Consider the following 25,894-nt stretch of genomic DNA (forward strand, 5'->3'; position numbering starts at 1 on the left):
TTAAATAAAAAATAAAAAATATAAAAAACTTATTGACAATTTCTCATAATTTTCAAGCTAAAAGTCACGAAATTCCATATTTTGATATTTTATTTTTTCATAAGAAAGGCCTGAATTTGTTCCTATTTTTGGCCGGTGGAAGAAAGCAAGAAAGGTAAATATTTACCATGCTTGACTTGGAAATGTCGTCTCCCATTAAATATAAAGTCGTGATAGATACACGTTATCGTTTCGGTACAACTCCTGTAGCGACCAATTATAGATTTATGAGAGTTTTATAAGCTATTATTCTCTTCAAAATTTAAAATATTTTTAATACTTAAAAATATATAAAAATAAAAATATTTAGAATTTTTTAATTAAAATATACGGTCACATGAGATAAAATTCATCCATTTCGTAAACGCGGCACTACGCAGAAGAAGATGACTGCGCGACCAAACCATAAAAACTTATATATTGTTATTTTTAATTGCTTAAAATTTAAGCTGAAAAATGATATTACAAAACCCTTAACAAATTAAAGAAATTAGAATTTAAAATTTGTCAAAATTACTAATAAAATAGCATAATTAATGAATTAAAAATGAATAAACAGCAACTCTCTGTTGTAATAACTACTGGACATGCGATCACATCAATTGTCATTATAGCTGGCGACGGGCGATTGATACCAGTAGCTATCTGTACGGAAGGCTTATAAAGAACCAAACAAAAGAAAAGGAAAAGCTTCTAAATAGAAAAACGAATACAAATATCAAATACTTATTTTGGTAAGAAATATAAATATATAAATTCGAAACTGAGCAATAGCAGCCAGAGAATGGAAGGGGATATATTGATAGATAATTTCAGAGAAATATGCACATGAGACTCATCCATTAGGGGTAACCCAACACTCTCTTCTCTTCTAATTGCCATTAACGTAATCAGGAATCATTCTAATCACCCACTTCAGCTTTTACATAGGGAAAGGTAAGGGTTCGTTTTTCTTCCCAGTTTCACTTTACTGTTCATACTCAAAATTTCCTCCGAGTAAGGGTTTCTCCCATTTCAACAAGCTTTGTTTTCCCCCTTTCTTTCTCTTTATGCTTCCAATACTCCTAATTTTTGCTAGATATCGTAACACAATGGTTTTCTCTCGAACCCCCCCCCCCCACCCCACCCTACATGCATATGTATATTATTTTCATCTTGATCTGTCTTCTTCTTTAATTAAGCGTTCACATATAGATAAATTTACGTTTCTATAAATGGTTAAGAAAGATGTTATTGGTTATGTATAGGGAAATGACGAGAAAGAAGATACCGATCAAGAAGATCGACAACATAAATGCGAGGCAAGTGACTTTCTCTAAGAGGAGAAAAGGTCTTTTCAAGAAGGCTCAGGAACTGTCAACCCTTTGTGATGCTGAGATAGCTCTCATAGTCTTTTCTGCCACCAGCAAGCTCTTTGAGTATGCAAGTTCAAGGTATATATTTCCATCTCCGTACCCTTCCTTTTTCTTTATCATTTTCTATTTGTTTCCCGTGTCAAAAGCGTACTAGGCGTTACTATTCCTTTTAATTATTTTATTCTTTTTTTCATATTTTATTATTTTATATATCTTTCTTTATCATCACGCTTTTTTTCCTTTATCGTATGCTCTTCTTTTCTATTCTCTTTATCTTGATTATAAATAATATGAATAGGAAAGAGATTTTATTGGGTCTCTCTCCTACGAAGTTGGATTAACTATGTTTGTTTTGACATCCAACACTGCACTATGAGTTCATCGTTTTACATGTGTATTTCATTACTGTTCTTTTTACCTTCCAAATTTAGTGACACGTATTTTAACTAGTTAATATTATTTATCCTAAGCATAATCTTCACGTTCCTTGCAACCTTCTCCGTTGAACTTTTTCTGTACGGCAACTTTTTTTTCCTCATCTAGATAGGTGCATGTGTATGTACTTTTTTTAATGAAGCATGTGTATGTCTTTTTTATATAAAGCATGTGTATGTATTATGTACGCTTATTTGAAGATGCGTTTGTTTCGATGTATGTTTTTAACTATGACATTCTCAAGAATGTTACGATTTGGATAGTATTAACATTTGGAGTTTAATTTTAAACATTACCGATGTTAAAAATTTATATGATGAATTAGTTAAAAATTACTTAAGTATGACTAATAAAGGTAGATATTAATAATTTTTAATAATATGAGAGTCTATAGTTAAATAATAATGTAAATATTATTATATCATCAATATATTTTAATTAAATTCTTATTATTTGTGTTTGTTAACAAAAGATAGGTTAAAATTTTAAAAATGATAGCAGTATTTTTTTTAAAAAAAGGTTAAAATTGGACTATAAAATATTTCTCATAAAATCATGGACAACAACAACGTACAACGCACACTGTGAAAATGACAAAAAGCAAAACATGTAAATACCACTTTAATTTTTTAGAATCAATAATAACCAGAAGAGGAAATATACTTAAGAAAAAGTAAAAACAGTACTTAGATTCATTTACAAAAACTAACATGACAGAATCAAAGCTTGTGTCAAACAATAGTATGAGCATTCTGCTAATATGAAAAGAACAACCATGTTTGAAAAAAATACATGGAGCGAAACTATGACCACGATGAGGTTATTATATATAATATTTCTATATCCACGTTTTAAAGATATATTTATTTCCATGGACTTGTGTGAGTAGTAAAATTAGTATTCATTTCTATATATACTTTGTAGATATCTAAATACTGATACTTAGCTTAATGAACAAAAAAAAAATGCTATTTCATCTCTAATGATGCAGATGAAATTGTTAGATGGCCGATCAACAATGTTTGTTGATCAAAGAACTTGTTAAATAATAGCAAAAAAAAAAAAAAAGAACTTGTTAAATGACCTTGCAACAACACTCGAGCACAGTTAATTACAAAGAGAAATATGTTAGATAATAACAGTATAAAGTGTTAGAATTTGCAATTTTAACATCAAAAGATAAGGTTATTAATTAAGGAATTCGGGTTAAAGGAATGGCGAAGGATGTTAGCAGATTTGTGAGTTATAATATTTTGAAGTTGTAAGGATGTAAGTAGAGTTTTATTAGTTTTTCAATTTAAAATTAATAATACATTAAATAACTGTGAGTATAGAGCAGGTTGTGTAGTACAGTATCCATACTCACTCTCATCCTCATAAACTTTCAAGAATAAATGTTGACATTCACATCTAGACTCATTTAGCAAGTATTTGAAATAGTTTATAAAAATAATTTATATTTTTCATTAAACTCTTTTAACATACCAGTCATCTTGCATTGAAAAAATTATTAAATAAGTACTTAATTAATTTATCCAAACTCACTCTTAATATAAAATTTCTCTCCCCATCATAGATTTTTTTTTTTGTAAGTACATACTAGATTTGAGTCTAATTTTCATCCTTCACCCCGATATCTTATTTTAACAAAGTGTAAAATGCATGGGATTTCGAAACTTTCATTCCTAAAGATAGTGGCATGTAGTGATTCTAGATGACCAAAAAACAGTAAATCATAAAAACACCAAACCTTTATTGATCTTCTCCCACGCACTAGCCCACGAAGTCGATAGAAATGTGCAATGCTATTGCTGTCTAGAAGTAGAACACAATGACAATGCAATCAATCATAATTTGCATAGATATTTTAATAAAGTGAATGATGAAAACTTAAATGATCAAAGGTTTCTACACTTTGATGTGAAACTCACGCAGTAAATTGTTTATATTACTTCATACCCTTCTCAGCAAATTGAACCTTGTTGAAAGTCTATCTAGTATCACCTGCTAAAATAGAGCCTAATTATTCCAAAATTTCATGAAAAATGCTTCGTCCCCTACAATCCCATTTTTAATGCTGTCTTTGAAGAATACAAGCCCAAATTTTTCGTTGACAATTTCCAAACATCTTCCTAATCATGTTTCAAGAGAATTGAATACAACAAGTGAGAAATTTCTGCAGAGAGAGATTATTCCAAGAAAAACTCCATTCACACACCACCATTATTAATCCAAGTTCCCTAGTCTGCAATCTTATCATCCTTAATTAACTATCTTGCGAGATATTGTGAACTCTGTTAAAAACTGTACGTCTTCTTTATCTTAACTCACATCCTTCCAAAAAGAATTAATAATAATACAAAATGAATCTAACAATTAATGCATCTGATAATGGATCTTTATTTTTTATAATTAAGGCAAAAATAATACTCATAATTATTTCTTATAGAATAGACTAAAAAAAGTATTAAATTAAACATGAAAAACTATAAAATAAGTTTTCTCCGATCCCCTCCAATTTTTCTTCAACTAAACATTTAAGTTACACCTTATCAATGACTTTCCATTTGCCCGATCATCATCTTGTAATAACATTAATTCTTGAAATTTAAAACTTGATGTATAATCAACCTCTATTGATTAACTTTAAGGAAAAAAAAAAGATATAGAGCATCGGTAGAAGAATCTACTACTATGTTCTATTTGTTTTGGGTAAAAGGCTTAAACTTGACAACGTTGACTTGTATTTTTTTGGTTTTCTGATCAGCAAAACAAAAATACGTACAGGGGAGCACTCGGAGTGCCCAACCCATATGCAAAATCAAGTCCAACAATACGAAAAAGGAACAAAAATTCGAACAGGACATAAACCACTTGTTACATCACTGATAGGCAAATGATAGGATTGCTAAACCATTTATACTATGGAAAGTAAACCCTATCAAATTTAGCTCTTATTTAACCTCGATTACGTCCACAAGTTTGCATTCATCAAATTCTCTGTCTAAAAATAATTCCATTCCTTTTCAGTCCATAGTGTAGCAAATTATACTAAAAATCGTGCCTTTCTTGCATTTTTGTTAATGCAAATCCCTATACGTCGTAAAAACGAAAAAGTTCGTTTTGCAGTCTCACGACATCACCGAGCTTATTCCAAACCATACATAAAATTTTCACCACAAAGAGTGAAATTGAGCAAGTACAGAAAATATGACAACTAAAAATTCCACACTTTCTTTGCAAAAGAAACCCAAATCTTGACATCCAACAAAATCCCCTCTCTAGAAGAGCTCTCATGGTACAAACGGTCACTTCATTAGGAACAAACCTTGTCCAAAACTTTGCAAAGAAGCCGTAATCAATCTGTCACCCTTGTTGCAGTAATCCATTTACACTTTTCACTACATAAGGACCTGCAAAATTATGTTTCCAAATTCCAGAATCTGGATGAAATTGATTCTCACAGTATTCACTGCTACAACAGCCCCTCTGTGATATCTTTTTCCCAATCACAAAATTCCTTCTCCAACTAAGCTTCCATACCCACTGGTTATCCTCCATTCAACCACCTAAAAAATACTCAATTTTTATTAGGAGAGAGATATACAATCTGCTAAACATAATACACAACTTTTCCTCTCCCACCATTTATTTTTCCAAAATTTTCCCTCGGTACCATCTGCAACACACCCTTGAACCCCCTCTTTTAAACCAACACTCCACCTTCCCTTGCCATATATATTACCTATACAGCAGCATTGACTTGTATGCAATTGTTGCAGTAGTTATCTGGCTTACGCCTGAAAGGGCTCCTATATATATATATATATATATATATATATATATATATATATATATATACGAGAGAACAGTTTAATTTAACTGTTCGATTGATGGGTCTCTTTTGAAATGACATGTACTTTGAACTTAATTGAATCTTTAATAAAAATGATTATATGGTCAGAAGCCGTTATATAATTAATAAAATTAGCTTGTACTTCGAATCATAGCATTTTTAAAAAATTGTATCAAGAGTTTTATGAAACCAATTCACAAGGGGTAGATGTATAGGAACTAACTATAGAAAAAGAAAATTTTCAATGAGAGCGGTACAACGACAATAAAACTCCATGGGTATAGGCATAGTAAAGACTAAAGGAATCTTACGGGTAACAAGCTGGAGAATTAAATCATTGTTCACCTCATAGAAATAAATAATAACACAACCCTCGTAGGTATTGTAGTAACCCAAAGGGTGGTCCCTCCAGTATCCATCATCTCAAAATCAATCTCGATGTTCCGAAATGGATGGGGCATCAGCATCCGAACACATAGAGACACAAACATAACAAACACATAAATGTGAAAGAGTGAGATATATTTTCAATCAGCATAAATTTAGGAAAGAAATAAATAAAATATAGTAATCATCTACGCATATATATAATATCACATCCAATAATGCAATTTTTCAAAAATTATGATGCATAATAAATGTAAATGCAGAAATTGGTTTGGCATAAAACTTGATGTTTATGTAACTCTTGGATCCAATCACCTAGCATTCAAACATTGTTAAAAGTTTCACTAGCTTGACAATATTCATATAAGTGGTGGAGACTCGAACCTCCAACTACTTGTCTCTGCACTAACAGGATATGTATGTCTCAAGAGTGTGTAGGGATAGTAAAGCTCCACGCAAAGTACTCCTAATCATAAGCCTTGGCCATGGTCACTTATAGGACTATTGTGGAGCATCAAACTTTAGGAATCTCTTAAGTCGTTGTGGCATCTCTCCATACTATTCAACTCGCATCACAACAATGACATAGTGACTTCCTTTCATATATGGAAGAGACATCCATGCCAATTTTTCATAGGGAAGAGACATCCATACCAATTAGCCCTCTGAATAGTTCATCTTATTCACATCTATGCACACACGTGTCATTCATCTTAGAGTTACAACTTAATTTTAACTATTCAAATAATTCTCATATAGATTGACAAAAACTCATATCAATCTTTTACAAGCTTGCTTTCCAACAATTTATAATTCAATGGGATCCAGAGAGACCATGTCTTCATCCATAGGATTCCAAGTACCTGGATCAATCGAAAGTTCGACCCCCTCTTCCACCTTGCTCTTTACATCAACTCATGTGTTCTTTACGTTCTTGTGAATATCATTAGTGTCACTACGCTAGTTTAGGGGCTAATGGGTAAAATCACCTTTTCAGCGACTCATTATCGTTTCTTCAACCTTGACTCATTGTATTTGAGGATAATTTTCAAGCTCACAAAAGCAAATGATGGGCAGCACCATCAACGTCAAAGTTTAAGGAAGATGGAAAAATGTATCAATACAGTGGTTTGAATTAGAACACTTATGAAAGCAACATTTGTATGAGGATTAATCAACAACTGTAAAGTAAAATCATAACTTTATATTACCACCATTTGAGGCAAACAAAAATGCAACTTGTCCAAAGTGTGTCTAAAGCAATGCCTCTAAACCCTAACAAAGAATGCAAATTGTTGCGGAAAAAGGTAGTTTCCAGGAGAATAAAGAAAAGGGATGAGTAGTTGAAAAGTTTTAAGAACAAGAACTAAAATGCCTATCGTTGAAAATTTCAGGGACTAAAATGTCCATTGCTGATAATCTCAAAGACGAAAATAAAATAAAAATATATACCAAATGTTGTTTTTGCCACGTAATCAATCACACGTGTCATTTAATATAACATATCAACATTTTGTTATTGTCTATTAACAGTGTCAGGATTTAGGGACTTAAATGCCTGACAGAGATAAAAATAAAGGATTAACATGACACTTTTTAAACTTTAAGAACTAAAATGTCTGACACTTACTATTTCAAAAATCAAAATGAGAGTTTAGTTTTTTTTTTAAGTAGCAATATTAATTAAGAAGCTCAAAAATTGAGAATTACAAAATAAAGAATTCTGTCCAACAGAATATTTGCACAAGTTATCGTGACTTATAAAAAATGATCATAATCAAGTGAAACAAGATGGATTATTCCCAAAACAATAGTGTTTGTTGTGCTAGCATAATTTAGCTTGCGTCATACTCTCAGGATTAGGTCATTGAGCAATAAACGAACTCCAAATTAGGCATACGATAGTAGGTTAGAAAGGTTATTCTATAAGAAATATGAAGAAAATGTTGCATGTTACATCAGATCAGTCATAAAGTCTAGAAAATTCATATTTTTTTCTCCTAGGTACTAGAAAAATTCAAACTTAAAAATGTACTTACAATTTTTTTGTGTATTTTGATGATCCAAACTCTGATCATGATTCTGAAAAATGCTATACGTAGCTTAGATCATATACCATAAAAAGTAAATGCATGTAAAAAATAACAACGTTTAGGGGTTGAGAAGGTTGGGACAGAATGCATGATGAGGAAACAACAACACAATAACTAAAAGTACTAAAGTACACGGCGGAAATAATTTCTCTAACTTGCAAAAATCAATGAGGAGCAACAACAATAGAAAATGATAGAAATCACAAAAAGACACAAATATTTTTAACGTGGGACAACCCAAAAATAAACTTCTACTATGATTAAATAAGAGGTACAAGATAGTCTAATCAAATGCACAAACAAGTGCATACAATCAGTCAATACATCAAAGCACTAAAGCTTCTAATTTGAAGAACCAAGAAGAAGAATCCTAAAAATAGAGTAACTGTGCAAAATTGATTTCTCCAACCACAGACTTCCAATCCACGATCCCAACGGTAAGAACAAAGAACACAGTGTTACTAACCTACTGTCAAATTTTCAGCCCGATCCAATGACTGAAGCTGATATGTGAATATGCAAATCAGTTTTTCTGCCTTCTTTCTCTCCTAAAAGGCTGCAAAATTAACACTCTCTCTTGCCCTAGAAGATCCCTCTCACTTTGGTTAAGTGAGATAAAATGGGTTTGAAAAATTTGAACTTTTTGGATACATAGTTGGGAGCCCAACTCAACACATCTTCTCCCTCACAACTATGTGGAGGTGACTGCCAATTCGGCCATCTCACAACAAGCTTCAAGCTTCCACCTTGATAGTACCTTAGTCATCATATCAGCTCCATTATCATTAGTATGAATTTTATCCAATTCCAACAACTTTGCATTCAAGACATCACGTATCCAATGATATCTCACTTCAATATGTTTGAATCTAGAATGAAAAGTTGAATTCTTACCAAGATGTAGCCTTGATTGCCAAGCCACAACTCCCCCTACAAACTTAATCAAATAACCTGAAGTGGACTTTCTGCAATCAATATCTCCAGCCATATCTAAGTTTGAATAACCCATCAAAGTAGGCTTATCACCTCCAAAACAAAGTCTCAAATCACTAGTACTGCAAAGATACCTCAAAATTCATTTCACAACATTCCAATGCTCTCTATCTGGGTTCGACAAAAAACGACTGACTGTACCAACAACATATGCAATATCTTGTCTTGTACATACCATTGCATACATCAAACTGCCTACTACAGATGCATAAGGAACTTTGCTCATATTTGTCTTCTTAGCTTCATTTGAAGGACTCTGTTTAACACTCAGTTTAAAATGAGTCGCAAGAGGAGTGCTCACTGCTTTAACATTTTCCATTTGGAATCTTTGTAACATCTTTTTAATGTAGTGCTCTTGTGATAGCCAAAGCTTCTTCTCTTTTCTATCACGCATGATACTTATACCAAGAATTTTTTTAGTAATTTTCATGTCTTTCATGGCAAATGACTCACCTAGTTGCTTCTTTAACCTGTCAATCCTGAAAATATTTTTTCCAACAATAAGCATGTCATCAACATACAACAACAGGATAATAAAGTCATCATCAAGAAACTTTCTAACAAAGACACAATGATCAGAAATAGTCTTTTTATAGCCTTGGTCACACATAAAAGACTCAAACTTCTTGTATCATTATCTTAGAGCCTACTTCAAACCATATAGCCTTTTTCTCAACCTACACACATAGTCTTCTTTGCCTTCAACAAGAAAATCATCGGGTTGCTTCATGTAAATCTCTTTCTCCAAATTACCATGAAGGAAAGTTGTCTTCTCATCCATCTATTCAACCTCTAAATTAAGAGTAGCAGCTAAATTGAGAACAGTTCTAATAGATGACATCTTCACTACAGGTGAGAAAATATCAACACCCTTTCTCTGTCTGAAGCTTTTCACCACTAATTTGGCTTTGTACCTTGGAGATGTAGAATTACTTTCTTGTTTCACCCTGAAAATTTACCTGTTCTCTAAGGCCCTTTTGTCCTTAGGTAATTTTACTAAGTCATAAGTGTAATTATCAAGCAAAGATTTTATCTCATCTTGCATTGCATCCAGCCACTATAACTTTTCTTCACTTTCCAAAGCCTTTTCAAAGCATTCAGGTTCTCCACCATCAGTCAAGGTCACATACTCATTATAAGAATACTTGGAAGACGGTTGTCTCAGCCTGTTGGACCTCCTGGGAAGGACTTGTGGTAATTCAAGTGCATCATCAAGATCATCATTATGTACCATAACATGTTCCTCTTAGACATCATCAATCAAAACATCTAATCCATCTCCAACCTGTTGATCATCAACATCACCATGTTGCTCATCATACAAGCAACCGCATCAGATTACTATCAGTCAAATTAATTTCTTTCTCGGGTGTAGCTTTTTCCATCTTGTTAATATCTTTAATGATTTGGTCTTCCATGAACTGCACATCACGATTTCTAACAAGTTTCTTCTCAACAAGATTATACAACTTGTAGCCAACTTTATCCCGACCATAACCAATAAAGATACACTACCTTGTTTTCGCATCCAACTTGGATTTTTCATCCTTTATTACATGAACAAATGCTTTACAACCGAAGAGGAAATGTCATGCACTACTGTAAGCAATGTCTTTCCCCAAAAATGCTTAGGCAACTTTGCTTCAAAAAGCATACACCAACTCTTTCAACCAAAGTCTTGTTCATCCTCTCTACTAGACTATTCAACTAAGGAGTTTTAGGAAGAGTCTTTTCATGTCTGATACCCTACTCCTTGCAATAAACATCAAAGAGTCCATGGTACTCGCCACCATTATCAGTATGAATGCATTTTAGCTTCTTGCCTGACTGCCTCTCAACCAAAGTATGAAATTCTTTGAACTTTTCAAGCACTTGGTCCTTTCTATGTAGTGCATAAACCCATAGCTTCATGGAATAATCATCAATAAAAGTAACAAAGTAAAGTGCACCATTAAACGACTTTACCTTCAATGAGCCTCAAACATTAGAATGCACCAATTTAAGCAACTCTGACTTCCTTAAGGGAGGATGCTTCTTAAAGGATACTCTAGTTTGTTTACCAACAATACAATGAGAATATTTCTCCAACTCTGCACTCTTCAATCCCAAAAATATATCTTTTTTAGCTAAACAATTAAGCCCCTTTTTACTGATATGACCAAGCCTTCGGTGCCACAAAGATGCCTTCATGTACACAATATTCACAACTATCCTTAACAACCAAAGTTTTAGTCCAATACAGTTTAGAATTTTTCTCCTCACTAGCCATAATCAAGTTACTTTTGGTAAGCTTCCATTTACCAGAATCAAAGTGATTGTTATAACCACTATCATCAAGCAAATGCATAAAGATAAGATTAAAATGAACATCTGGAACATGTTTGACTCCGTTAAGTAACAACTGCACTACCATGTTAGTTTGCAAGCAAATATCACCAACACCAACAACCTTTAATACACCATCATTATCCATCTTCAATACTCCAAAATCACCAGAAATGTAAGAACTCCTTCCTCTGTGTAACGTGCAGTGTAGCACCACTATTAATTATCCACATGCTCTCATCTGATACGAGATTAACAGAATCATAGTCATGAAGAAGAACAAGATCACTACCTGTAGTAGTAGTGACACGATCATCATCATGATCTTTCTCTTTCTACTTGCCCTTCTTGCCTTTGTTCTCCTCTTTCCATAGAAAATAATTCCTTTGGATGTTCCCAATTTTATTACAATAATAGCACTCCACATTTTTGTATCTTGACTTGGACTTGCTTCTCTACTACCCTTCAGCTCCTTTTTCTGACTTCTCCCCCTATTTTCTGTGACAAGCACCTTAGACTGAGATGAAGAACCTTGTGTCTTCCTTCTCATCTCCTCATTAAGAGCACTACTCTTTGCCATTTGCAAAGAAATAACGCCATTGGAGACTGAGTTTGTAATTGAAACCCTAAATATCTCCCAAGACGCAGGTAGAGTATTCAGTAGCCATAATCCCATAACTTCATCATCAAAATTGATACCCATTCCTAACAGTTGATCTAAAAGTCCTTAAAACTCATTTAAGTAATCTGAAATGGAAGAACTCTATCTGTATCTCAAATTCATCAAGCAATTCAACAAATACAACTTATTGTTGTCTGATTTAGAAGCATACAAGACCTCAATTTCTCCCACAAAGTTATAGCATGTGTCTCTCATTAGCAATGTGATTATAAACATTGTCTTCTACATATTGCCAAATAAAGCTATACACCTGTTGGTGCCCAAAGTTCCATATTTCATTAGACATAGAAACCGGCTTCTGAGTTGCAGAGACTGGAAGATGCAACTTCTTCACAAACAACAAGTCTTTCATCTTGCCCTTCCACAAATGATAATTTGTACCATTCAAAGTAAACATATTTGTATTTGCCTCTATCATTCAAGTAAGTAAATATAGTTCCAAACCAAGGGGCTCTGACACCACTTTGATGGGGAAACAACAACACAATAACCAAAAGTACCAAAGTATTTCTCCAACTTACAAGAATTAATGAAAAGCAACAACAATAGAAAAGGATAATAGAAATCATAGAGAGACACAAATATTTTTAACGTAGGAAAACTCTATGAGAAGTAAAAACTCACAGGCACAAGCCACTAAATCAAGTTCCGCTATTATCAAATAAGAGGTATAAGAGAGTCTAATCAAATGCACAAACAAGTGCTTATAATCAGTCAATACATCAAGGCAATAAAGCTTTTAATTTGAAGAACCAAGAAGAAGAATCCTAAAAATAGAGCATCTGTGCACAATTGATTTCTCCAACCACAGACTTCCAATCCATGATCCCAACGGTCATAACAAAGAACACAGTATTACTAACCTGATGTCAAATTTTCAGTCTGATCCAACGGTGAACAAAGTGGAGATCGCTATTTTACTGTGGCTGATATGTGACTATGCAAACCAGTTTTTCTGGTTTCTTTCTCTCTTCAAAAAGGCTGCGAATTTGACACTCTCTCTTGTCCTAGAAGATCCCTCTCCACTTGGATGATCAACGTGAATACTGGTCTCGATTTTTGGGGTAGAAGTGTTTAGAGGTTTTGGGGTCTTTGTTTCAAAAGGATGTATATGTAAAGGAAAGTGATTCAAATCTAAGAGAGAAAGAGGAAGTTGTGTCTCGACTTGACTTGAAGGAAGAGAATAAGGTGCAAATTGGTTTTAAATCCTTATATATGACATCCAAATTTTGTTAGAGCTTGCTTTTCTCGGGCCTTGGTAAGTGCAATTTTTGTATGTTCTCGCCGAACTCCATTAATAAGACATGGTGCTTATCCCATCTCGCCTCGGTTTAAGGTGCAATCCACGGTGGAATAGGATTTTAGGGTGTTTTCATGTGTTTTTCTTAGCTTCACTTAGGTAGCAAAATCAACATTTTCATGGCTACATCAAAGGAAAGACTGAAATATCAATTTGCGTTGGAGGCAAAATCATGCATTTGGTGTCCATTTGAAATTTAGGTCCTTGAGTCCAAAGTAACAAAGTGAGAATATGAAATTCTCTAATTTTTTTAAGTGTACCAGATTAATGCTAACTTACCAATTTAGGAATGGACAATATTTCTACAGTTTGGAATTAAGTGTTAATGACACTCAATCTCTTTGTATTAGGACATTTCAAGAAACAGAAGTTAAAAATCGCTAATTCTAAATTATCACTAATAAAGTTTGGGAGAAGTAACTGGAACTAATTTAGTGGCAATGCTATATTAATTATCTCGTACTGAGGATAAATAAAATTTAAATATTTAGAAAATATATTAGTAAGAAGATGATTCTCTTAGAAATTGATTGACTAACTACGCTGGGCCTGTAACTTCAATGATTTTGCAATTTTTTATTCCATAAAGGAATTTTGTATGCAACAATAACAATCAAGTCATATTTTCCAACAAATATGGAGTCATTAAGAAATCAAATGACATAATTATACTATACCAAAAACAAAATTATAATAAATCTACTTAAAGTATGGTGTTAATTAACTCATGATCATACTAGACCGGGATTGGACCAAGGTAAATTTTACCTACAAAGTCAGAAATTTAAATGTATAATTATTTTTATCTAAAAATTATAACAACTAAGCTTTATATTGTTAAGTGAGGTGGATTGTTATGAATTACACAAAACCATTGAACTTGATAAAAAAAATTAAATTTTTAAAATTATTATTAATCAAAATGCTTCTTTTAATAATTTCTTCTAAGGTTCTTTTAAGTCTTTTCTGCTTCTTTTTACCAAATTAGAAGCCATGACATCTATTCTCTTTATTGGTGTTTTTAAAGATCTTCTTTGTAATTGACCAAATCATCTAAAATGGTTTTTAGACATCCTTTTCATTATTGTTTATACTCTAACATGTCTATGTATATGATTATTTCTTATCCTATTATTTTTTTTACTATTTGTTCACCTTAACGTTCTTATTTTTGTTACCTATACTTTTTTTTCATTGTTCTTTTAAAACTTAACATTTATTACCATATAAGATAGCTGGTCATATGATAATTTTTTTTTTTTACCTTGATAGGTATTTTATAGTCACAAATATCTTTTGATATCATTCTTCACTTTAACTATTCAACTTGTATTCTATGACTAATATCTTTATTAATTTTTATATCATTCTGTAGAATTGATTCTAAGTACGTAAATTTGGAGACTTATGATATATTATCTCCAATTTTAGTTTGCAACACATTATTTCCGTTTTATTAATTACAATGCATATACTACATCTTACTTCTTTTCAAGTGAAAATCTTTAGATTATAAAGCTTTCCTCCATCACTCAAGTTTAACATTAACCTCTTTTTTTGAATCTTTAACTAACATGATATGGTTCGCAAAGATTATGCACTTAGCGATAATATTTTGTATGTCACTCATAAGCACATCTAAGACTAAGCTTAATAAATAAAGGCTCAAAACATAGCATTGATGTAAGTTTATTCCTACAGGAAAATCCTTGTATATATTTCTAGAAATTCTCACACATATAGTTATTCCATTTACATACATGTTTTGTATAACTTGAATATATGTTATACAAACTCCTTTCTTTTCTAAAGTTTTCTATAACATTTCACTGTACACAGTCATATAGTTTTCTCAAGTTAATAAAAGTTATATATAAGTCAATTTCTTTGTAGCGATGCTTTTCTATTAACTTTTGTGAAAGATATATAGCTTTTATTGTAAAATTTTCTGATATAAAATCAAATTGATTTTTTGCGATTCTGATTCACCTTATAATCTACGTTCCATTACCTTTTTCCACAACTTTATAGTAAGACTTATAAATTTAATTTTTCTATAGTTTACATAATTTTGAATATTACTCTTGTTTTTCAAATGTATGGACTAGAGCTTTCTTCCTCCATTCATTTTGCATATTCATAAAACATCAAAATCTCGTTAAAGAACGTATGTAGTCACTCAATTCCTTGACTCCAATGGTTAATCTTATAATTTTACTAGTGAGAATTTTTCATCTCTTAAAAGTTATCTTTAGCCTTCCATTATTTTATATTGTAATATTTTATTTTATTGATTCAATTTTCTTTAATCTGCATTTGATTTCTCCTTACATAAACAAGTCTTTTGATACCAAGAATTTAAGTCAGTTTTAGAATTGAATTATTTTTCTCAACATATCATTGGGGACTGGGGAGTGCACTGAGGTACTAGCTCATAAATCAATGTACTCAATTATTAAGGTCTTGAGCTTAATGCAAACCTGTTATATATGAATTTAAATACTTTGGCTGCTTCTCAAATTTGATTAAATTGATGTAATACATTTAGATTGTTGTCGTGGAGACTATTCTCATTAATCATACAATGCTAAGATAAAGTTTCTGATTTCATGAGCTTTTTTCGTTCATTCAAAGGAAAATATAAAGTGAAATTCTTAATTTAATATCACTGTTTTTGTTATTCGCAGCATTCAACAAACAATTGAAAAGCGTAATCGGCATGCAATGATTCAAGGACTAGAAAACCAGTGTATTGAGCAGCAGCAGGTATAATTACATCTACTTTCCAATATTCCTTGAATGATGAATTAATAATGCACCTTTTTATAATGGAACCCGGGAAAAAGGGATCTGTTCCTGAGCTAGAATATGTTAGTACTACAATGAGGAAACAAGTTCAGCAGACCCCAGCTAGCTGTTTAGATTTTCTTTTCTTTTCTTTTTGGCATTTTGGTTTTTAGCTGGTTTGTTCCAACTTAAATTTGTTTTGAAGAGTCTAATGTCGTTGAATTGATTTATTGTTGTTGTGAGCTAAGCGATCTCCTCATGGACCCATGGTCATTTGAAACAGTTATCTCATGATTCTACGGATTTAACATCAAAATCTCACTTCTTTATCAATTTTCTCATTGAGAATTGCATGGTAATTAAAATTTTTCAATTCATGGTTTAAATAATAAGGTTTGAAGCCAGTTATTCGTTTCATTGGATAGATCTTAAATAACTTGAGTCTTACAATACAAAGATGAATTTATGGGATTTTGTATCATCAGTACAAAATACACGATTCAATGATCGTTATTTTTATTTTTTTACTTTTCTTTCACCAATTCTCATAAAAGAAATTGAACAGTTATATAAGCTTTAAATGAAAAGGAATAAAAGGACCACTAGTGAAAATACCTTATTAGATTACTTCACTGCTCTATTTGTCATTCATTCACGCATGCACTCTATTTGATTCTTCCATTGCTCCATTTTTATTCTTCCAAAATAAAAGCTTCAGGCTCAAATATGATTGATGATTTTGTTTTGCATGACTTACGGTTGAGTTGTTTTGTCAATGTCTGTCTAGTTTAAAATTACTACATTGAACACTATCATTTATATGATTCATTTAAAGTTATTTTCATTGTTTCTTAATCTTAAGATTCAATGTAATTTTACAATTTAAAGATTAACTTGGCAATTCTGAAATTGAATCTCAACTATCTGATCTTAGTCATTAATTGATGCAGTCAAATATATAAAATGAATGGTCTTGAACTACTTTAGCAACGAGTGAATGATATTACAAGAGTTCTATAGCATTCATTCTATATCTGTACCTAATTGGTTTATATTAAGTTGTCTTTGACATCACTTGCTTATGCACAAATGGGAAATCATGAAAGACATTTTTCATTTTTGAAAATCTAATAATCTATTTGTAGCTTGGAAGTGACTCCTATGACATGCTGCGCAAGGAAGTAGAAGATAAGGCTCATGAACTGAGGTATATACTGCACAGCTACTACTTTAATTTGGACCCATATTTGATGTATGCACCATACAAATATGTATCGTTGAAAGGCATGGTCTCCACCTTTATTTCAGTAGGTTGAATGGAGAAGAATTGCAAGGGTTGACAATAGCAGAACTGCAGAAACTGGAGGAACTCCTTCAAAGACGTTGGACCACTATTTCAAAAATCAAGGTTTGTCCCAAATGAATTATGCTCTCAGTCCATTAGTTGATTTCCCTTATGGGATGAAATCTATAACTAGATTATACATGTAAATTCAATCTTGTGCTTGTATGTTATACGTGGCTGAATCAAAATGGTATTCGTGCTTTTGACAAAGGATATTATTAATTCCCGTGTTTTCAGGATGAAAAAATTTTACAAGAGATCAACCACCTTAAGACAAAGGTAAAAACAATTATGCTACATTTCAAATCTCATTTGATTTTTGTGTTATAATGGGCATTTTTGGTCAAATAAATTTCATCCTTTGTGATGTATGAGGAATCAATTTAGTTTTGAGGATAGCGTGGCATACATTGTCCTCAAATACAATTAGACAGTGCAAAAGAAAATTAATTTATAATCGATTCTATAATTGTTAATTCACCTTGCGAAATTAGTTTAATATGAACAAATTAAGTGAGGAACTAGATTGGACCTTGTAAGAGATTGTTAAGAAAACATTATATCTCAAAATTATAGGGAATCAAAATGAAACCTTAAAGATGTAATTTCAAGTTAGAAAATTATTAAAATTTGTCCTGGTTAAAATAATTTAATGAAGAAGCCATCTATCTAATTCAGAAACAGGGAGACTTGATAGGAAATAAGCTAAAGGTTTTATTTATTCGTTATCTTGAAGAAGTATTCAAAAAATTAGTAATTTTTTTTAATAAAAATGAACATTAAGAAGATCCATCCTGTTAGCAGTTCTTTCACCTAGAAGTCTCACAACCTTTTTCTATGATAATGTTTGGCAATGATGCTCATGAAGGAAGCCGAACTTAAGGAAGAGAACAAGAAATTGAAACAGGTACTGTGCTTTCCCAAATCTTGCTCATTTACATGTGGTCTACAAGCTTTTATATAGAAGGAACTTTAGGACTTACTTAGCAACAATTAGTATTAGTGTAATACAATTAAATTTTTGGTACAGAGCTTTGTACAAGAGCAAAGGCAATCATACGAGTCAATTACTTGCAGTTCATCTGATCATCCGCCAGACTATGGTAGTTCTGATACATCTCTCAAGTTGGGGTAATTAGTTTACACTTAGGTCTTTCATAATAAATTGTAAATTACTTCTCAACATGCTTAATCTCATATCTTGTAAACTTGGAGAGATTACAAAATTTGAGGAAAACTACCATGATGTTTTCCTGTGTTACTTCAAACTTGTTAGAAGATTCTCACTTGTGTTTACCTTAATTTCTCTGTGTTATGCAGGTTGCCTGCATTTCAATAAAACAAAAATTGTTGACTTGGTTCAGAGGACTATGTGAGAAGTGAACAGATTTACATCACCATTGTGTCTCTCAGCCAAGATCAGTGTTATTTTTCGTATTTGAAAACAACTTGCTGGTGAGTTGTACCAGCTGAATTTTATTGGGAAAATGTGAGTAACTTAGTGTATGTTTAGTAGCACATTTACATCTTTAAGACACATTGCATGATGTAAATGTGTTTTAATTATTTTGTCAACATATTTGGTAAGTATGAATTAAAATTGATTGACTTTCATCTCATGTTTAAATAGACATGATTAGTTATAATATTTATGTTTAGTTAAAAAATTTATATTATTTATTATAAATTTATTTTTAAGAGAGAATTTTTAAATATAAATTACATCAATTTAAAACTCAATTTTAAATAAAAAAAATTATTCTGACTCAAATTTATGAATACTCATTCAAAGATACTTATGTGTTAACCTAATTAGAACATGAGTTGTCGTTATAATGTCAGTTGTAATGACTAAAATAGATAGGAATTGTTATTCATAAATATAATTTTGTAAATATCATTTTAAAGCAATTTATTTTTTATAAACATAAATTATTATTTTTATATTAAGTTAAAAAAATTAGATTAAATTTTACTGTAAATTTTTGTAAAGTTATATTATTTTAATTTTTCTATAGATAATTAATTATATAAAATTAATTTATTTGAATTTAAATTTACAAATGCTCGGTCCTGCACCTGTTAAGGCAACATAAGATGCCCCGACAATTAGATTTGAATTGATTATTAAATGTTTCTTTACATTAAAATTAAGTGAAATTAAATTTAAATTATTAAATATGATTTGTATACATATATAAATAAATATAAATTATAAGTTTTTATAAAAAAAGTGAGAACTTTTTAAAAAAATGTAAACGAACAAGCCATTTATTAAAATTTATTATTTTTGTTTATACAATTTTATAAACATAAGCCTTTAAAGATTAATTTTAAATGTTTTAAAAATAATAAATTTTTATTTTAAAAATATAAATTATATTTTTAAATTTTTATATCACAAATTGTTAGTTTTAGTAAATTTATATGATTTTTAAATACTTAAAGTCAAGATTAATATTAACATTTTCAAATTTAAATATGAAAAAAGAGTTGTCACTTTATCGTACGAAATTCTAACCGGATAAGATCTATTCCGCTGTACCGAGGATTTGGTGCAACACTTTGCTTTTTATTAGTCTAAATAAAATTGATTAGATAGATAGAACAAATTTTTTTAAAATGTTTTTTTAATTATAATTTTTCACAAAAAAATTCAATTTTTTATAACTTAAATCAATAGCTGTATAAAATTAGACAATTATTTTGAATTCGAGTGTCCTAAACAAAAGAGTATAAGATTGATCCTCATTAAAGCTGGTTAGAGTTGTTTCCACATTATGTTTTAAGAGCATATATTATCTCAGTTATTACACCATTAAAAGAGTTAAAGTTTTATTTATGCAATAAATAAATAAAAATAAAAAAATATTGAGATAATAATTATCTTAAGGGTAAAATTAAAATAATATATTACTTTAAAATTATAAAATAACTATTATTTTGAGAAAATAAGACTAACTAAAGAAATTTTTTTCACATACAGAGGAGTAACTTGGATGTGGTTGATAACAACAGGATTTTTACCAATAAATGTTTCTTTTTCTGGCTGGTCAAACCTGTTTTCAAGGTAGTAAGTTTTGTATTAAAGTGTTAGATTGTATGCTGACTTTTTAGAGTTATGGCAAGATTAAAGTACGCGTTGCTGATAAAATAAATAAATAAAAATAGAGGAGTAGGATGTTTTGTAATTTATAGATGAAAAATGCTAAAACAATTATTAAAAAATTGAAAATGAAAATATTTTATCAAAAAATAATTAATTTTTATATATTTTTAACATTTTAATATAATTATATATTTTATTAAAAATGCTAAATCATTATATTTTTAATACATTTAAATATAATTTTTAACAATAATTAATTATTTATTATTTTTTTTTACAAAGTGCTTTTAAAGTAGTGATTAGTAATTAATACCTTTTTCTGAGTTTTGTTTAAGTTTATAATTTTACACACGAAAAAATAATAATAAAAATTATTATATCCCCCTTATTTATTGTATTATTTAAAAAACACATTTTTCAGCTAGATTTTTTTTTTATTTTCTACAGTTGGAACGATACAATAGTGGCAAACATACGTTTATTAGTCACTTTTCTTTTGGTGGGTTAGGTTCTAATTAAGTTAGTCTTTTTCTTTTCTTTTTTTTTTTTGTGTGAGGGTCTTTAGACAAGAGAAGAGAGTTTTATAAATAAAATGTCGTAATCTCATATTTTAAGTTTTCAAAATTGGAATTTTTTTTATTAATAACTCTCATTTATTTATTTATTCATATTTCTTTACTCTTCAAATTCTTTCATTTATTTATTTTTTTAACTTTCAAGCAAAACTTTGGACTTTTTGTTACAAAAACAGGACCAACCCCAAAATGTAGATAAATGTAGATCTTCATTTTAATTTGGGTTTGATTACTCTTTACTTCATGTCACTCCAAAAAAATAAAACTTTTCTTCAACAACCATATAAAATTTGACACATTAATTATTATTCTTTTTATTATATTATAAGGACCTTGTAGTGTTCCCCTGAGTTTTGATCAAGTTAGCAAAATGGTGAGAAAGAAGATTCCCCTGTCATGAAGATTGATGACATAAATGTAGGTGAATTCTACTATTCTCCTATCTTTTGTAAAAAAATAAAGGATATATGTCTTTTTGAAAAGCGTTAAAATATTGTGAATCGTTGACAAAAATCCAATGATCCAAAATGGAAGACTGGTAACCTTTGAGATTTTTCTTTAAAAAACACAACAAGTATATCAGGTCTATTGCATGTAATAACTAGTGAAGTACCAAAATATCGTCCTCTGACAACAATTCAAAATGTAATAATTGTTAAGATAAAAATCAATTGAGCTTATATACAATAAAATTGACTTGTGATTTTCATAAGATTTGAGTGACAATTATAATGTAAAATAATAATGTTAAATGTAAAATTCAAATTAAAGAAACTGAGATTGAATTTCATCTATCTTTCTCTCTGTATTTCAGTAATTCAGTGATAAATATAGCAATAATTTTCTAATGATATTGATGCAAAAAAAAAAAGTCATATATCTCAATTCCTTAAAAATATATTTTTAAGATAATTTCTTAAATGTTGATCCCTCAAGCAATTAACAAATTATCCAGCACTATAATTAGGATTTAAAAACAATCAATAACTTGAAATTTTTTCCTAAAGTAACCAGTTATTGAGTAATCTCAATCAAATTTAGATCTTAGTAATATCTTTCCAGATATAACTCAGCTTTGGGCTCAAGAAGCTATTAGTTAGAAAAATTCAAGCATTAAACTTGGATTGAAATCTCCAAATCAATAGAAATAAAGAAGAAATAGCTATATTTATATAAATTACTGAGAATATATCAAGTTTGAAGATTTACATTCAATCCCACAAAAGTTTTAGCTACTCATTGAAACCATAGTAATAAAAATTGAGATACAAACGGTATAGAACATGAGAAAATAAGTATTCCTACCCTTTCTCTCAGCTCTCTGCCGCTCTCTCTCTCTAGGAACAAGAATGAAACAGTAATCTTTTAGAAACACAAAAGTCGGGTTTTATACTGATCTGGACAAAGCTTCTCTCGCTACAGCGACACCTTCTCGCTGTAGTGAGGAATTGAGGCAAAATTAGGTCATTTTATTTGTCTCTCACTGCAGCGACACAGGTCTCACTACAACGAGGATAGGCACTCTCATTGTTGTAGCGAGAGGAGCACATATTCACTCTTCTAAACTCATCACCTCTCGCTGCAACGAGGATGGATTGTACAGGAGAAACCTTCAGAATCTTTCTTTTCTTTAACTTCATGCTTTTGTGTGCCTCTTGCTTACTTTTCCAAATTTCTTGAACTGTGGGTAATGTTTCTTTTCTGATTCTAACTACAAAATATATCAAAAAGGAATCAAAATATTTACAATTGCATTCTTCTCCTCAAATATACAAGTAATTGTAAACATTTCAAGTTTAGAAAAAATTTAACCAAAAAATTCAAACATTTAATATGAAAAGTGTTCAAGTCATCACATAAAATTACCCAATTTATACATTTATCAGTAATCGGTCATACAAGTTACATTATAAAAGGAGAAATTGGTAATTTAATATAGATGTTCGTATTCGTGCTATGTTGAGTTCTACCTTTTATTATTTTGTATCCATTTGTTCAGTGTGTACTGTAGACTCCATCAATCACGCAGTTAAGCATCATAAATCATTTGAAATGTACAGAATTGTTGTCTTTAAAAACATTACTAATACGTTATGATTTTGGTTAAGGTTTTGGTATACAATTTTTGATGAATGGGTGTGGAGAGTTTACAGGTTGCATTATCTGAAATTGAAAAAGGTACTTTATGCAAGTCTATCTCAGATTAGAAATGAATAAAATAAGGTTGAAGAGAAAAACAGCATAGAGTTCTGAAGATTCAATGTAGAATGTAGGGATATATTTATAGGTCGTATACTATATACATCGGTTAGATTAAACATTCGATATAGACTGTAATGTTTTGGAAGAATTAATTTTGAACATCGGTTAAGTAGAAAGGCGATGTAGATAATGGTGAGGTATTTAGGGATATATTTATATTTATAGGTCATATACTATGTATATCGGTTAGAATAAAAATTTGATGTAGACTGTAATGTTTTGAAAGAAATAAGTTGCAACATCAATCCCATAGAAAGCCAATGCAGAAAGTGGCGAGGTATTTCAAAAATAGTGAATTGCACATTTGGTGAAAGTAAAGACCGATGTGAAAAAATATAATGTTTCAACTTCAACAACCAAAGCAGATGTCCATCAAACCAATTTTGATAATAAAGGACATCAATGTAATTTTATACAAAGTTGCTATAGTGGATTTCGATTTATTTGTTTTATGTTTAATATGTGCATGGTGTTTCAGCTGATATACAGTTCATAAAAATTGCCCACAACCATCCACCTTCCTTGTCAATTATTGCATGTCGTGTAGAAAAAGCAGAAGGAGGAATACTGAACGTGGTCATTTGCAGCCAACCTTTGGACCCTATATTTGAGGTTTAACTGTGAAAAAGATCAACGCCGAATAATTTGAAGAAAAGTACAACTAAAGGTAAATTTGTTCTTCCTTTCGTGGACGACCAAAGTCTATGTTTTTGTAAAATGTTGTATAAAGTTGGTTTGTATTGTACATAACTCATTGTACATATAAGCATTGAGATTGATTTGTTACATAAGTTAACATATTTTTGGGTTTATTTGATGGGGTCTTTGCGAAATGTAAGATATGTTGTACAGGCAAAGTACTAATTATGACCAAAATTGTTAAGTTCATGTAATGGTGAGATTAAACCTAGTATAAAATGAATGCATATGTTTGTGGGCTTTATTACAAGTGTAAAAGTAGGATAAGGGTTGTTGGTTTATGCAGTGACAGGGAACATATATGCACATTGATTTAGGTAGGTCCCGGTTGTTAATTGCGAATGTTTAATTTTATTGATTAGGTGTATTGAAATAAAATTTACTTACCTTTGTACACTGTATTTTAATGGTATCTGCCCAATGGAGCATTAGAGCACTAGCTGGCAGATTGGATGTTGCTGCTGGTGAGGGTACCTCAAGACCGAAATTACCATGGTTTTATTTGCTATTTCATCTGCAAGAGGTTAGTTGGTTAATTAGGTAAAAGTAATGAATGGTGTAGATTTTAAATATACAATGTGGAAATAAAGGTATTTGACTAGTTTGCAATGTAAATTTTGGTTACAGCATATGCCAGAAATTTCAGCCATTTTTTCCAAATCATGGTTTGATGAAATTCCTCAAATCATTTCTTTGCATGACCTAATTGGTACAACTATAAGAATAGATATAATGAAAGCTGAAACAAAATTGTGGCTTAGCCATGGATGGAAAATATTGGGAAGAGTATATGAATAATATACAAGTTACTTGGATTATAACAACTATGGTTATTCCCTGAAATACAGAAAGCTTACACAAACCTCTTTGTTTCCATCCTCATTTTTAGGCAAATCCATGTTCAACTTTCTCTTGTAATGGGTATTTTTCGATCCCTCCATCGTCTTATTCTTATTTATCTTTGTACTGCAAATTCCTGTTAGCCTTCATCTCTAACTAAGTATTTCACCTATTCTGACCAAGGTTTCGTTTTCTACTGAATGAATTTTTTTGTATTCTCACATATTTTATACCCTATATTTTAGCAGTAGAGTTGACCATAATGGCCTTATAGTCAAGGAAGGCATTGTCTTTTGATCGTCTTGCTGAATGAATTATTTTGGTAAATACAATTAAACCAGTGTAAAATAATATAATATGTAACACAATTAAATCAGTCATGTAGGTCACCAATGTAAAAACAATGAAAAATGGACAGTTTTTACAACAGTTTATTACTTAACAGATGTAAAATTGTGGCCGCGGTGTAACAAATGTGTAGCAGACATTTGCATCGATTGTGTGCTAAACTGCTGTCATAAAATGACTAACTTTTACATATTGCGCATGCACTATATTGAAATATGGATAGTTTCTACAACATTTCAGTACTTAACATATGTTAAATTGTGGCCACGATGTAACAAATGTGTCACAAACATCTACATAGATTGTGTGATAAAGTAATGTCAAGAAACGGTCACCCTTTACAATTATCTCGTGGTAAACATATCTACATCAGATTAATAAAGTAAGGTTAAAGTGAAAAACAACATGGAGTTTTGAAGATTCAATATAGAAAGTAAGGATATATTTATGGGTCATATACTATG

The 25,894-nt window shown here is 30.7% G+C and overlaps 1 protein-coding gene across 2 annotated transcripts; it reads left to right on the forward strand.

Annotated features, from left to right (window-relative positions):
• Positions 1-820: 820 nt before the first annotated feature.
• On the forward strand, positions 821-19,257 carry LOC113849702 (MADS-box protein JOINTLESS-like). 2 transcript variants are annotated; one of them, XM_027479798.1, is made up of 9 exons: positions 821-975; positions 1,287-1,472; positions 16,153-16,231; positions 17,398-17,459; positions 17,561-17,660; positions 17,835-17,876; positions 18,466-18,504; positions 18,628-18,728; positions 18,918-19,257. In XM_027479798.1, exons 2-9 carry the CDS (start codon positions 1,291-1,293, stop codon positions 18,934-18,936), a joined length of 624 nt encoding a protein of 207 aa, XP_027335599.1. In that variant the 5' UTR covers positions 821-975; positions 1,287-1,290; the 3' UTR covers positions 18,937-19,257. The 2 variants fall into 2 exon arrangements, with proteins under 2 accessions (XP_027335599.1, XP_027335606.1); XM_027479805.1 differs by having other exon boundaries at positions 865-975; positions 16,153-16,226; positions 17,396-17,459; positions 18,918-19,163.
• Positions 19,258-25,894: the final 6,637 nt, after the last annotated feature.

This window comes from Abrus precatorius, unplaced genomic scaffold (assembly GCF_003935025.1).
Source record: "Abrus precatorius isolate BTA unplaced genomic scaffold, Abrus_2018 Scaffold10, whole genome shotgun sequence".
In the NCBI taxonomy this organism is placed as follows: Eukaryota; Viridiplantae; Streptophyta; class Magnoliopsida; order Fabales; family Fabaceae; genus Abrus; species Abrus precatorius.